This window comes from Haliotis asinina, chromosome 1 (genome assembly GCF_037392515.1).
Source record: "Haliotis asinina isolate JCU_RB_2024 chromosome 1, JCU_Hal_asi_v2, whole genome shotgun sequence".
In the NCBI taxonomy this organism is placed as follows: domain Eukaryota; kingdom Metazoa; phylum Mollusca; class Gastropoda; order Lepetellida; family Haliotidae; genus Haliotis; species Haliotis asinina.
The window spans coordinates 14,407,654-14,421,247 of record NC_090280.1 but is presented as its reverse complement, the minus strand read 5'-3'; the positions used below and the strand labels follow the sequence as shown (position 1 = coordinate 14,421,247).

The window sequence follows — 13,594 nt, the reverse complement described above, 5'->3', positions numbered from 1 at the left end:
AGCAGGCTTCTTTTGAAAATCTTTCAAAGAAGACAGTTTTTCTACTGGCGCTAGCCAATGCGGCTAGGGTCAGTGAAATTCACGCTTTGGATGTCACTCGTGTCAAGTTTGAGCAGACTCCGCATGGTCGAGCTCACTTACGACTTTTATGGGACTTAAGCGCAAAGAATCAGCTGCCTGGACAACCAAACAGATTGTTCTCCATCCCTCCGTTGTCGACCATTCTAGGCTCTCAGGACTGGGACGAACTACTTTTGTGCCCGGTTCAGGCATTGAAGCTTTATATCTCCAAGTCAGCCTCTCGAAGACGGACTCGGAAGAGACTATTTATTCCGTTTGCTGAGTCCGTAAAAGCAGAGGTTTCCAGGAACACGATAGTGCTCTGGTTACGAACCACTATTCTGGCTGCTGCTTGTCTCCCAGTGTCTGTTGTGGATGTGGCCCAACACCTACCACATCCGTCAGCCAGCAATCCTCATGAAATTCGAGGTTTGGCGTCCACCATGGCCTTACACAGGAATTGTTCCGTTCCGGCAATTATGGAAGGATGCTTCTGGCGATCTTCCACAGTCTTCGCAAGCCATTACCTTCGTGATGCTGCGGTCGAAAATGTGGAGGGGTGCCAGTCCTTTGGTCCTTTGGTGGTAGCGCAGCAACTCACCCGACCTTCCACCCACTGGGTACTTGTGAATTTCTTTCCTTGGGGTCTTAAGGAAGCGTATGTTTTGGTGACATGTTATTTCATGGTTGCGTGTTTGGAGTTGGTTTTTACTGAGGATTTACTATCTGTCTCTTCTTCCAGTTGTCAGCTAGCCTCCTCAGTTTGCCTTTACTCCGACTAGATCGATTCATCATTGATTGGCCCTCCGAAGTCCGACACCTCCATCCTATCTTTCGAATTCTCATGCATAAGCCCCTATGGTAAGGTCAGTTAAAAATTTATTAAAATCTAAATATTTTAGATATTTACATACTTACCTTACCATAGGGAAGTTACGCCCACCCAACGATGGATATTTTTCCTCCCCACTCTGGACTTCTTCGGACTCATTTCGTTTTCAGTAAAAGTGAAGTTTTGGATTGCTCGCGCATGCGCGATTAGTGAGATTGCGTCACTTCCGTTCCTATACTCTCGTCGATACATGAGGTAGCCTTTCGGTAGAATGGCGTATCAACGACTGTCTGATCTCTGCTAAGCGATGCTTGAGGTAATATGCATAAGCCCTGTGGTAAGGTAAGTATGTAAATATCTAAAATATTTAGATTTTAATAATATTGTATGAACCTGTATTTCAAATGAATTGGGAGATAAACCTATTATGCTTTAAGGTGGTTTAAACACTGCTAAATGTCATTGTAAAACAAACAACTTTATTGTTTCCAGCTGAGAATTCTAGATCAGACACTGTTTGTTTGCACACGAAAGGTTCAAATTATTCTTGCGCGGTGTGATGTGGCCCAAAAATCAGAAGCAGCTGTGGCAGATAAATCGCTTCATATTTAGTCAAGTAAACTACTCGAAGGGATCATCCATGGGTAGTATGAACATGATAAATATGATCCTGTCAGAGTCTGCATGGCATATCTGTATTGCCAACAACGATGCTCATGGTGTCAGGTCAGTTTCTACGAGCAAGAACTGGTTGAAATGTGATGCTTAATGTTGCAGGACTACCAGATGCCACTGTTTGGGACGTCCCTGGCACCGATGCAGGAGGGGATCGGGGAACAAGTGGGGCAGGCGCTTTGTCTCCCAGTGTCTGTTGTGGAACTTTTACAAGCTAGTGAACTTGCAGCGGTAAGTTCAGACAGTACACTTGGTGGTGAGTCTCTGTCGTACACCTATCATTGGTGATACAGCTGGAATAGTGCTGCATTATGCCTATATGATGTTGTCATAGGGACATGATGCAATGTTACAGGAGGATGGTGTTCGATACTTCATCGTAGACTGCCGGCCTGCAGACCAGTATAACAGTGGACATCTACCCACAGCCTTCCACCTTGATGCTAACCTGGTGGGTTGCCTATACTTACTTTACAGTTGATCAATGGTGTTGTGATTCTAGAATAGAAGTTTGTTGTTGTGGGGATCTCAGGGCGCACTGACCTCCAGTAGCACATGTTTATGTTGTAAGGGCCCAGTGGCTAGCCTAGTGATTAAAGTGTTTGCTCATCACACCAAAGACGGGTTTGATTCCCCACATGGGTACAATGAATTTTGCTGGAATATTGCAAAAATAAATTCACTCACTCTGTGTTGTAGGAGTGGCCTTATGACAATCATGTTGTATGTGTAACATGGCTTTATGTAGTCATTGTGTCCACACTATCAACCACTGGTTTGTCCATAGTTGCATAGATCAGTGCTGATGCTGTTGATCACTGGAGTGTCTGGTCCAGACTGTGTTATTAGCATGCCGCCATGTAGCTGGAATATTGCTGAGTGCAGCATTGAACAAACAAATAAAGAAATCTTACTGTTAGGACATGTGCATTCTTTGAATTGTATGAAGTGTTCTGTGACCACAGATGTTGCAGAACCCAGTGGAATTCAGCACAGCGGTTCATGCGTTATTTGCCACACGAAGCTCAGCACTTGCCACAGGTAATTTTATACTGTCACATTACACCAGAGCCAACCCACCATTGGGAGTCTAGAATCACATAGATTAACATACACTCAGTGAAATCATAACTTGTCTTGTACTACAGTGATTAGTATTTTGTCTCACAATATAGGTAACTGAATTAGTTTTCTCAGACATGATTATTTGTGGCCACCATCCTATGGCTGGAGGTAAGTGTGGAGTATGTATGTATCCATCTCAAGATATCAAGTCTGCCAATCGATTCATATATCAGTGGGGTGTAGTGGTTAAAGGTTTCGCTTGTTAGTCCGAAGACCAGATTAGATTCCCCACATGGGTAAATTTTGTGAAGCCCATTTCTGGTGTTCCTTGCCATGATATTGCTGGAATATTGCTAAAAGTAGCGTAAGACCCAACTCATTCAGTCATATATTAGTTCTTAATTGACATTCAGAAACATAGCACTTAGAAAGCCTGTAACCACCTGCACATTTAATCTGTAGACTGAGCAATGAAAGCACATATAGATGGATGACTTGTGATAAAGGTGCATGTTGCTATTAGGACACTTCTTGACCTCCATGTATAATCAGGAGCCAGAGAACAGGAAAATGTAGGTCTTGTGTACTTGATGTCATGGTGACATGTTTAACTGTGGATATGTCTGAGTTGTTTATCTACCCACCTGGAGACACTGCTCCTGTCTGCAGGGTGCTGGACTCCCAGTCTCAGTCACAAGTCAACTGGTGTATACTTGATATTGTCACCATGACATATCCAGAACAAAATAAGTGACCTGAACAATATCTATTTCTTGTGTATTCATTATAACGGGGCAAGATTTCTGGATGTCAGTTTCTGTTTAATGAGGAGCCTGATAAAGGAAACATGACATGACATGACATGACATGACATGACATGACATGATCATATCATGGATCATATCATGTATCATATCACATATCATATCACATATCATATATGAGTACTGAAGATTTAGTATCTGATAATGAGGCTACTGCTACTCCAATGCTGGAGATGTAGTATCTGATCATGAGGCTACTGCTACTCCAATGCTGGAAATGTAGTATCTGATCTTGAGGCTACTGCTACTCCAATGCTGGAGATGTAGTATCTGATCATGAGGCTACTGCTACTCCAATGCTGGAGATGTAGTATCTGATCATGAGGCTACTGCTACTCGAATGCTGGAAATGTAGTGTCTGATCTTGAGGCTACTGCTACTCCAATACTGGAGATGTAGTGTCTGATCTTGAGGCTACTGCTACTCGAATGCTGGAAATGTAGTATCTGATCATGAGGCTAATGCTACTCCAATACTGGAGATGTAGTATCTGATCTTGAGGCTACGACTACTCCAATACTGGACTTAAAGTATCTGATCATGAGGCTACTGCTACTCAAATGCTGGAAATGTAGTATCTGATCATGAGGCTACTGCTACTCGAATGCTGGAAATGTAGTTTCTGATCATGAGGCTACTGCTACTCCAATGCTGGAAATGTAGTATCTGATCTTGAGGCTACTGCTACTCCAATGCTGGAGATGTAGTATCTGATCTTGAGGCTACTGCTTCTCTAACGCTGGACATGTAGTATCTGATCCTAAGTATCTGGCTACTAGTACTTGAATGCTGAAGATGTAGTATCCTTTCATTAGGTTTATGTCCCCCCAGGTTCAGTAGCAGCAGGAGAGCACCTGTGTTTCCTAGGCAGTGGGCGTGAGGAAGAGGACCAGTTTGTCAACATGGTGGTTGCCAACTTCCTACAGAAGAGCCAGCAATATGTCAGTATGGCAAGGGGAGGCTATGCTGGTAGGTGGCTTTCAGCATGGGTTACAAAAAGATATGATTATCTGAATTATTCATAACAATAAATAAATTTGTGTGTAGTCTGGCAGAAAATGTTTCAGGACGGTGTTTGGTAACTTTACTTTAAAACTATAAGTGCTATCCGTTCCCAGTTTGGTATGAGGTTTTATAATTCTTCTACCACTGACAATTTTAATTGTCATAATTTATCACTCAGTAATAAGAAAGTTGTCTAAAAAAGCTGTCATTATTTGAAGTCACAACAGAACCTCACATAAAGGGTGTTGAGCTACTTACCGGAACAGTGACCCTGTCATGCAAATAGGCAGGTCACATGTCAAATCCTTACATTATGCTCGGCAGATCATGTCACGTGACTTAAAACACGTGCAGTGCACAAAGCGCACACACATCTACACATAGGGAAATGTCCACATCCACATCCATTGTCAGCTAACAAAAGTTACCAAACACCATCCTGAAACATTTTCTGCTAGACTATACACAAATTTATACCATGCTGTGTAGTGTTAAGGGTTTGTCCCTGGCATGCTGTTTCTTGTGGACAGGAGGCTAAGTGACTTGGTTGACTGCATAGCAGACTCATACAGCACACTGTTGGAGTGCAAAAGAGCCTGTTTCTGAGGAACAGGAATAATTTGGATGTAGTTGTAATGTCATCAGTCATCTCTATGGTAACTGTTACTATGGTTACAGCACTGCACCAGCTGCTGCGAGATAACCTGGGAGACGGACTTGTGAATCACAACAGTCGGACCTGCATTGCATGTACGCCCGGCACCCCAAGCAGTGCTAGTGATGCTGAAAATGGTGACGACTTTGCCAACAGTAAAACAGTATGTATCTGTCAGTGGGTTAAGGAGGAGTGTTTGAGGGGTGGGTGGCCCAGGTAGTGGAACATTGGAATTAAATGTTTGCACCAGAAGCAATAACATTGCCAATCATTCAGGCTGCAAATAGTGATAATTCTGTTTGTTTCAACAGAGATGTAGTCTGTTTCACTATTAACAGTTAGATAGTGAAACAGTTTCTATAAATGTTGTAGTTTCATAGATGTACAGAAGTTGCAGCTTTAAGATTGCATTCTGAACCTGGCCCAAGATGCAAGTTCCGTAACAAATGTTTATGAATGTCAAATACAGTACATATACTCTAAATATAGACGCAGCTATGCATGGTAGATAGATGGAACATGTATCCACAGCTACTGGAGTTATCTCCCTTGTTACAGTTGACACGGGATCTGTTTGGGAAGCTGTCCACAGTGGTCAAAAGCAAGTCTGTGGAAATGAAGGAGAAACTGGCCAACTATATCAAGAATGACCAAGCCCCTGTAGAGAGGTAAGGTTAACACTGTAAATATAGTAGATCAGGCCAGCTACATCATCAACTGGACAGACAATGCAACACTGTAGATATGGTAAATCTGGTAACACTGACCTTGCACTTGTGATTTTCTTATCAGGCATGTGAGCAACACAGACAGACTGGGCAAGCGATACAGGAACATGGCCAATGTCTTCACGATCGGGGACGATGATGAAGGTGAGAGGCAGGCAGAGGGGTAGAGGGGAACCTGGGTAGGGGATAGGAGAATTAAGGGCAGTGGTGGCTGGAATCTTGTATTGAAAGTATGGATCAGTGTTTTAACTAGGTGAAATTTTTTGTGGGAGGGTGCAAACTGCAGTCAGGGATGGTGAAATCTTGTGATCCTGGAGGGTGCAAGCTCAGGTGGGGGGATGAAATCTTGTGATAATGGAGGGTGCAAGCTGGGGTCTGGGAGGGTCAAGTCCTGTTAGTATGGGAGGGTGCAACCTGAGGTTGAGGAGTGGGAATCTTGTGGTGTTAGAGAGTGCAAGCTGGGGTCAGGGAGGGTGAAATCTTGTGGTATGGATGGGTGAGGTCATGGATTGAAGTAGTGGATAACGAAGATGACACTAGAAACCTGAGAGTCATGTGGGTCTGGGATTGGGATGAAGAGGACATTTGCTGGGCTGTATGTCTGGTTGCTATTTGTAACGGTACTTTACAACTATCACAGTGTCACTGTGCACTTCTTCTCCTGTCGACCTGCTGCTGTTCTGTTGAGCTCTGCTGCTGTTCTGTTGATCTCTGCTGATGTTCTGTTGAGTTCTGCTGTTGGACTGTTGCGTTCTGCTGTTCTACTGAGTTGTTGATGTTGCAGGAGAAGATGGCATGCTGCTGCCTGTGTCGGATGATGAACCGAAGGAAGTGGTGAGCCTGGACACCTGGCTACAGAAGCCTGATGTGGTTTACAGCTGTCAGTGCCAGGAAGTGCAGGGCAATGGATACATGTATCCCAGGTAACTAGACCACATGGTGACATCATTAATGGCCTGACTATCATGTCAGTATGTATATTCAGCGTGTTACATTGTTGGTATGTGAAGTTGGCATATCACATCACTTCAATGATGGTATTAGATGTCTGTTTGTGATGTCTGTACAATATTATAATGCCTTAATTTTTCTATGTATTGACTATGTTATATTCCAGGATGTAAATGTAACATTTCCCATCTTGTTACAGCTACCTACTTGTAACATCGTCCCACCTCTATGTTCTCCGAGACATCCCCAAGAAGAAGGGTATGGCCTACATTCAAGCTCGCCGTGCTCTAGGCAGTGTCGTCAAAATAACATCCAAAAAGAAACACCCTGACTTCATCACATTCAAGTACGGTACAAGTGAGGACGAGGGCTTCCACGTCACGGACATGGACAGGTTCATCATCAGCAAGGCGGCTGACGCCACCAGGATCATCAAGCAACAGATCATGAAGGTGCTGGACGCTCTCGACAGCTAGCAGGGGCACTCCCTGGCACTGTGTTCAGGAAGTGGAACAAACTCATTGTGAACAAACTTGGTGACATTATGAAATGACCAAGATTTATGCATGATTGAAGTCTGTGTTCAGTGACGACTTAGCGATGAGGATGAAGTGGCATCTGGAGATGTGTGGGATACAGAGACCTGTTTCCATAGAAACTTAAAGAACTTCTGGTGAAGTGATTATCAGCTAATTTGCAGCAGATGTGTGTAGCTGTCCCAGGAAGGAAGGAATTTGTTGGATTATGAGGGTGTTCCTTGGGGTAATGATTGTCCTCAAGTTGATGTCACAGACAGTGTAGCAGACGGTATCATGTGTGCACTGTTTGACTGGGAGGGATGATCAACTCTTTGATGACTCTGGTATATGATATATGTGATATGCTTTTGGTATGTGATGTCACTACGATGTCGGTATGTCATGTCACTATGATGTCGGTATGTGATGTCACTACGATGTTGGTATGTCATGTCACTACGATGTCGGTATGTGATGTCACTACGATGTTGGTATGTCATGTCACTACGATGTCGGTATGTGATGTCATTACGATGTTGGTATGTGATGTCGCTAAGACGTCTGTAGTGTATATGGCATCACTAAGATGCCAATGTTTGATGTCACTACAATGTCTATATGTGATGTCACTACTAACTTGTTGGATGTGATGTCACTACGATGTCTGTTTGTGATGTCACTACTAACTTGTTGGATGTGATGTCACTACGATGTCTGTATGTGATGTCACTACTAATTTGTCGGATGTGATGTGACTGTGTATGATGTCGAAGATGTTGAAAGTTTCATCTACAGATGACAAAGCTGTGGAAAGGGAACATTGTATAGAATGTCCTCAAGTTGCAATAGACCTCCAAACTTGCCACCCACATGCTCACATATACAAAGTAATATATTCACATTCAATGAAAATTTATTATGTAGATATTGCATGTGATTACGTTAACAAAGGATATATTGTCATCTGTCTTTGAAGGATGGTGATCTTGAGGTGCTGCACAATTGTTTTGCTGAGAATGTGGAAGACAGTATTTTCAACATTTGTCAGCGTTTCCCAGAGACTATGTTCACATGGTTGTATGTGTAGTCCGACTCCAGTCCCGTAAGAATCTGTAAATTCATGCTGACACCATATCACTGGCCATTATGTGCATTAGCTGGTTTGTATTCATTGCAAGGGCAGGTAACACTGTTTCACTTTTTAGTTGAGTCATTCAAACATTGTCATTATGCTAATCATCTTAATGAACAAAAAGGTCATGTATTTCTTCAAATCAAAAAATGAGAAAAACTGAATGTTCTCCTTAAACTATCAAAAATGAAACATACAACCTTATGGATGACAACCTCTTGTTTGTTGTGTTAAGTGATGTTTCAATGTAGATAATTTATGTTCCTATGGAAGTATTGACATCGAAATGTCGTTTACAGCAATAAGCAACAAGTTGTCATTCGTTAAGTTGTATGTTTCATTTTTGATTCACCAACTACTAGAATACTGATCAAACAATTATACTCATATTGTTTTTGAACATAAAATCTCAAGTGAATAATTTACCAGGGGAATCTTGATGGTTTCGAAGAAATGTCAAAGATGCAGCAGTGAGGACGTATATATTTACTGTAGTTTATATATTACATGTGTTTGGGTGTCATAACATGTAAAACAACTGGGTCTCTACAGGTAACAACATCTGGTCCTTATTAAGACATTATGAGGACATGACCACTAGACTAATTGATTACTTTTATTGGAGCCAAAGCAGCTGTTTGGATATGTAGCATTAATGAACATTAGACCGAATAATTTGGGTGACACAATGTTGGTGAGTCATTTCAACCTTTGTAATCTTACTGTCTGAAACAATTAGATTTGGTGATCTGGTTTTAATTTGTCAGTTTAGATGAGAGAATGTAGGATATTAACCTTTGAGATATTCCTCAAGATTGTTGTCTCTAGGCTTTTGAAACACTATCTAACAAAGTACACTTATATGAGTACAGTTATATTTATCTGTGTTCCTAAACACCAAATAGTTCCTGAATATATCTAATCTCACTGCCTCCTTCTTCAAAGTTTGTATGCCTCAACATTTGTCATGGATGCTATACAATTAAACAGAAGTGTCTGCCATCTAACAGCTGTAAACCACAGGATGTTATTGTATATATTGTATAATTGTATATTATATCACTCTGTATATGGCATGTAAATATGTGTATTTATTACCATGAGTATTGTATAAATGGGTCATTTGAGGTTGACTGCAACAATCTGAACCTGACAATGCTGTCTATGTGTGAATAGAAATGCAGGGTCTGTGAATGTGTAATGTTTACAGATTTCAGACACTGATCACGTGACCAATGCGTATTGTAGGTCTTCTGTCAATGGATACGTAATGAGTTTGCATATGTGAGTCTGATTCATTAGAGTTTCATCCTTGTTCTGTTCATCGACCTACTGCATTACTTTGTGCTGCTCAACTTTTGTCTAGGCCTAGGGATCTTGACATATGAGAATCGTTGTTTTTGTGTCATAAAGGATGTGAAATATCCCTATGAAGACTGGAGTAGGGTGTTTTCCCCAAGTAATGGATGAAGAAAATGTCAGTGTTTCATTCATTTGTGAACATGGCAGTCAAACTTTTCTGTTTCATGTAAATCACATCCAATAATCGTAATGTAGGCAGATGTTTTGGATATGCTGTTAAGGAAACCAAAGTAATTTTTTTGCATGGCTGTTTTCTCATTGATTTTGAATGAATTTTGTTGCAATTGGATAGTGTGGTTTTTTGGTTGGACAAAGGAGTTTCCACCAGCAGTCATATAGATATATTGATCTATAGAGAAACCAAGTCCAGGTGAAATGAAGTTACATTCAAGTTATTCAAGATGACAGGTGAGAGTCATCAGTGTCGTGGATATTGTTGCTAGGGACTGATGTGTTATGTCATCATTGGTAGCATTAAACATGTATGCAGGTAGTAATGTTTGTTATAATGAGGGTATGTCAAATGGTATAGTGAGGGATGTGTGTGTGGTACAGATGGTTGTAGACAAGCTACACTTCCACTACATCTTCATACCATGAGTAAGCGTGTCCTTACACGTGGGAATAGCATAAGAGTCTTTATTCCTATTTTAATGCTTCACTTTTGTGTTTTGCCAATTTTGCAAATGTTGCTTAGAAATGCCAAAATAAGTTGTAAGTGAGAGATAATTACCTTTCATCATTCATCATTGTTGTGTGTATACACTGCTTGAGGACCTGGTCCATTCATCTACATGTTCAGTCCAAGTCTAAGGCTAAAGACTTGCCAAAAGTACCCATAATGGAAAATAGGTGATTTTATTATTTTTTATTAGGTTCCCAAAGATAAGTTGTTTTACACTGATTACATTGTAAACCTCTGTACAGTGCTAAAATACCCAAGAATCTTAGTGTATTTGCAACCTTATTGCACATAAAAACTCTTTCTTTACAATGGACAAGTCACAGAGTTGAAAATCGTGTGTAATATTACCAATCTAAGTCAGCCTCCTGCATGCAGTGTGTTACAGTGTATCAAGCTTCTGTCTAGTCCTATTGTGCATGCTGCTTCTTCCGTACATCATTGGTGCGTTACCTGTTGAACTTACAGACTGCCCATTTACTCCAGCGTCATAGTCAGCTTGTATATGCAATCCATTCTTACCTAGAGATGTACTTGTGGACATTCTGGGTCAATACCTCCAGCTAGTATGAGTGACTTTAGTGTTTAGCAATGTCATGGCAGGTGGCACCTGAAATGTGCTTCACACTTAGTACTTATGTGGGGAATCAAACCCCGATCTTCAGCCTGATGGCAAATGCTTTAACTGCTAGGATACCCCATGGCTCCCATCTTGTACGAAGTGACCTAGATGAGGATGAGGTGACCTGATGGCTGATTGGGTGTCACATTACCTCAAGGGCTTGTTCTTGCTTCCAGTCACCGAGAGGCAGCCTAGTGCTTGACATGGTAGCTTGCCACATGAAAGCGCTGGGTTTGATTCCCACATAGGTGTGATCTGTCAAGCCATTTTGTTGCATTCCTGCTGTTTCATTGCTGGAAGTTGGTGTGAAACCATATTCACTTGCTCTGAACCAATGGTTCGTCAATTGAAATATTGCTGAATGTGACGTCCATCAACATTTACTCATCAATTCATTGTCTTCTCAAGTGTGTGCTTCTATTTTGTCAGATTTATGTAATAATTGATGGTTGTTTTTCTTCAGTCACTGTGGTACCAAATGCAATTATGTTTTCTTCAAGTCATTTTATTGTGCAATAAGTGTTGCCATTGTAACACAGGTAGCAGTTGTAGATGAGCTTCCCAAGGCATGTGTTCTGCTGTGTATCACTGTGTTTCCTGTGCCACTGGGTCAGATTGTTTCATAGTACATAACACTCTTACACATATAAATTTCAGTGTCATGAGTTAGTAATGGTGTCGATGTATAAATTTTACACCTGACAATACCACACACCCATCCATGAGTGGTTATTGGTAAAAATGTGTGTATATTTTGTGCTACAATTTAATACATGTTGCAATAACCTTACCTTGCAACTACTCACCACGTGACATTACCTTCCCTTGTCATGGCTAAATGAACTTGCATTTGTCTACTAAGTACTGACTGGTTGATATTCTAGGCAAGCATGTGGGGAATGTTGTTTATTATTAGGACAAACTAAGATACATAGTCCAGATTCTGTTACTTGCAGGGGGGGTTGAGTCTCTCCGGGATTCAAACCCACACACTCAAATTTAAACACCCATCACCAGGAAACAAAATCTAAATGAGTCACCGCCACTGCCGCCAAAAGGGAAGTCTAAGAACTGGTAGTCCAGATCAAATACATTGTCTACCCTATGAAGAATGTAAATTTGACATGATTTGTTTAAATATGACTCCCATGGCCATAATGTCTTGACGTGAAATGGTATGATTGAATACTGTAGATTAAACCCAAGTCACTCACTCACTCTCCCCTATTGAATTATATAATTAGCACCAGAGTTGATGTCATGATTTCTACATGGTGTATATGCATGTTATATATGGTTATAACACTGTTGATAATATGGCACTATTACTACGCATACAGTATATATTTCCAGTGGGTTTTGGGGTATATAGTGTAACTGTCATATGAGATATTGGTGCCTCAAGGGGTGTTAGTACAGAGATTGTTTTTGAGAGGGTTAAATGTCGACCCCTATGTCATAAATGGAGCTCACTTTGTTACCTATATCGGTTCAATTCACATGAAGTAAACTGTTCATATTTAAGAGTGACATTTCAGGTTCTTTTAAGGTGTTTGTTGATAGCGTTAGAATGAGCAGATGTGTGTAAGCATGTAGGCAAGTCACTAGCCCTGAGTTACACTAGGTTATCTGTGCAGTGCTGTGAGTGGAGTTTTCTGTTGTTGGTTGGCACAGTGCTCACATAAGAATATAGTTGGCTGGTAAAGGGTAAACACAAGATTGAAGACAACATTTGATTTGTCTCAGTCAGTGACTAGACGATTTCTTACACGTGGCAGTTGTGAACCTGCTTAACTTTGTGAATTATTTAGAAACAGAACTTGATGCTGTCTTAGAGCAGTAGATAGATTAGTGCGGATTCTACATAAAAGAGATAGTGCTGACTCTGCATAAAACGTCCACCTACTCATCATTCCATTTCTAATGGACTCTACTTCAGATTATTTGTACTCAATACTTTGACCTCTGAAGCTTCTTTACGTTGCTTCTGATTCTGCTATTTCTGTATGGTTTTGTTACAGCGAAACTGGCATTCCTTTTTTCATTGTGATAATTTTCATTGAATAATTGTGTAACTATGGCAACATTTCTCCAGTCACCATGTTATCGTGTCATTGTAACCATGCCAACTGGCAGAAAGTTATTTTATGCACCAGATGTGATAGGAGTGACCGATGTTTCATTATGAATAAAATATTTATGAATCTATCGCTATGGTTTCAGTGATCTTGTTGCAACTAGTACTGAACATGGGTGACTCAAACTTCCTATCCATTACTCCCCGATGGTACAATGTGTGAAGCCTGTGTGTCCCCTGCTGTAATACTGCTACAAGTAGTATTAGACCAACAAACTCACTCTCAACCCCACAATTCAGTATGTAGAATTGCTCTTTGGAGACTCCCATAAATTTGGGTTCAAATCCCGGACTGGACCTGGATATAGTTCATGGTTTCACCAGATCTGTAGTCAGTTCACCTATA

General features: G+C 41.0%; 1 protein-coding gene across 1 annotated transcript in view; it reads left to right on the top strand.

The window, feature by feature from the left end:
* Positions 1-13,320, top strand: part of LOC137287290 (TBC1 domain family member 23-like) — a 29,753-nt gene extending 16,433 nt beyond the window's left edge. Inside the window, exons 9-17 of the mRNA XM_067819530.1 lie at positions 1,670-1,798; positions 1,923-2,018; positions 2,533-2,608; positions 4,288-4,425; positions 5,140-5,279; positions 5,675-5,784; positions 5,909-5,988; positions 6,629-6,767; positions 6,995-13,320. Of these exons, the coding sequence (XP_067675631.1) occupies positions 1,670-1,798; positions 1,923-2,018; positions 2,533-2,608; positions 4,288-4,425; positions 5,140-5,279; positions 5,675-5,784; positions 5,909-5,988; positions 6,629-6,767; positions 6,995-7,271 (1,185 nt within the window). The 3' untranslated portion in view covers positions 7,272-13,320. The remainder of the gene's footprint in view (positions 1-1,669; positions 1,799-1,922; positions 2,019-2,532; positions 2,609-4,287; positions 4,426-5,139; positions 5,280-5,674; positions 5,785-5,908; positions 5,989-6,628; positions 6,768-6,994) is intronic.
* Positions 13,321-13,594: the final 274 nt, after the last annotated feature.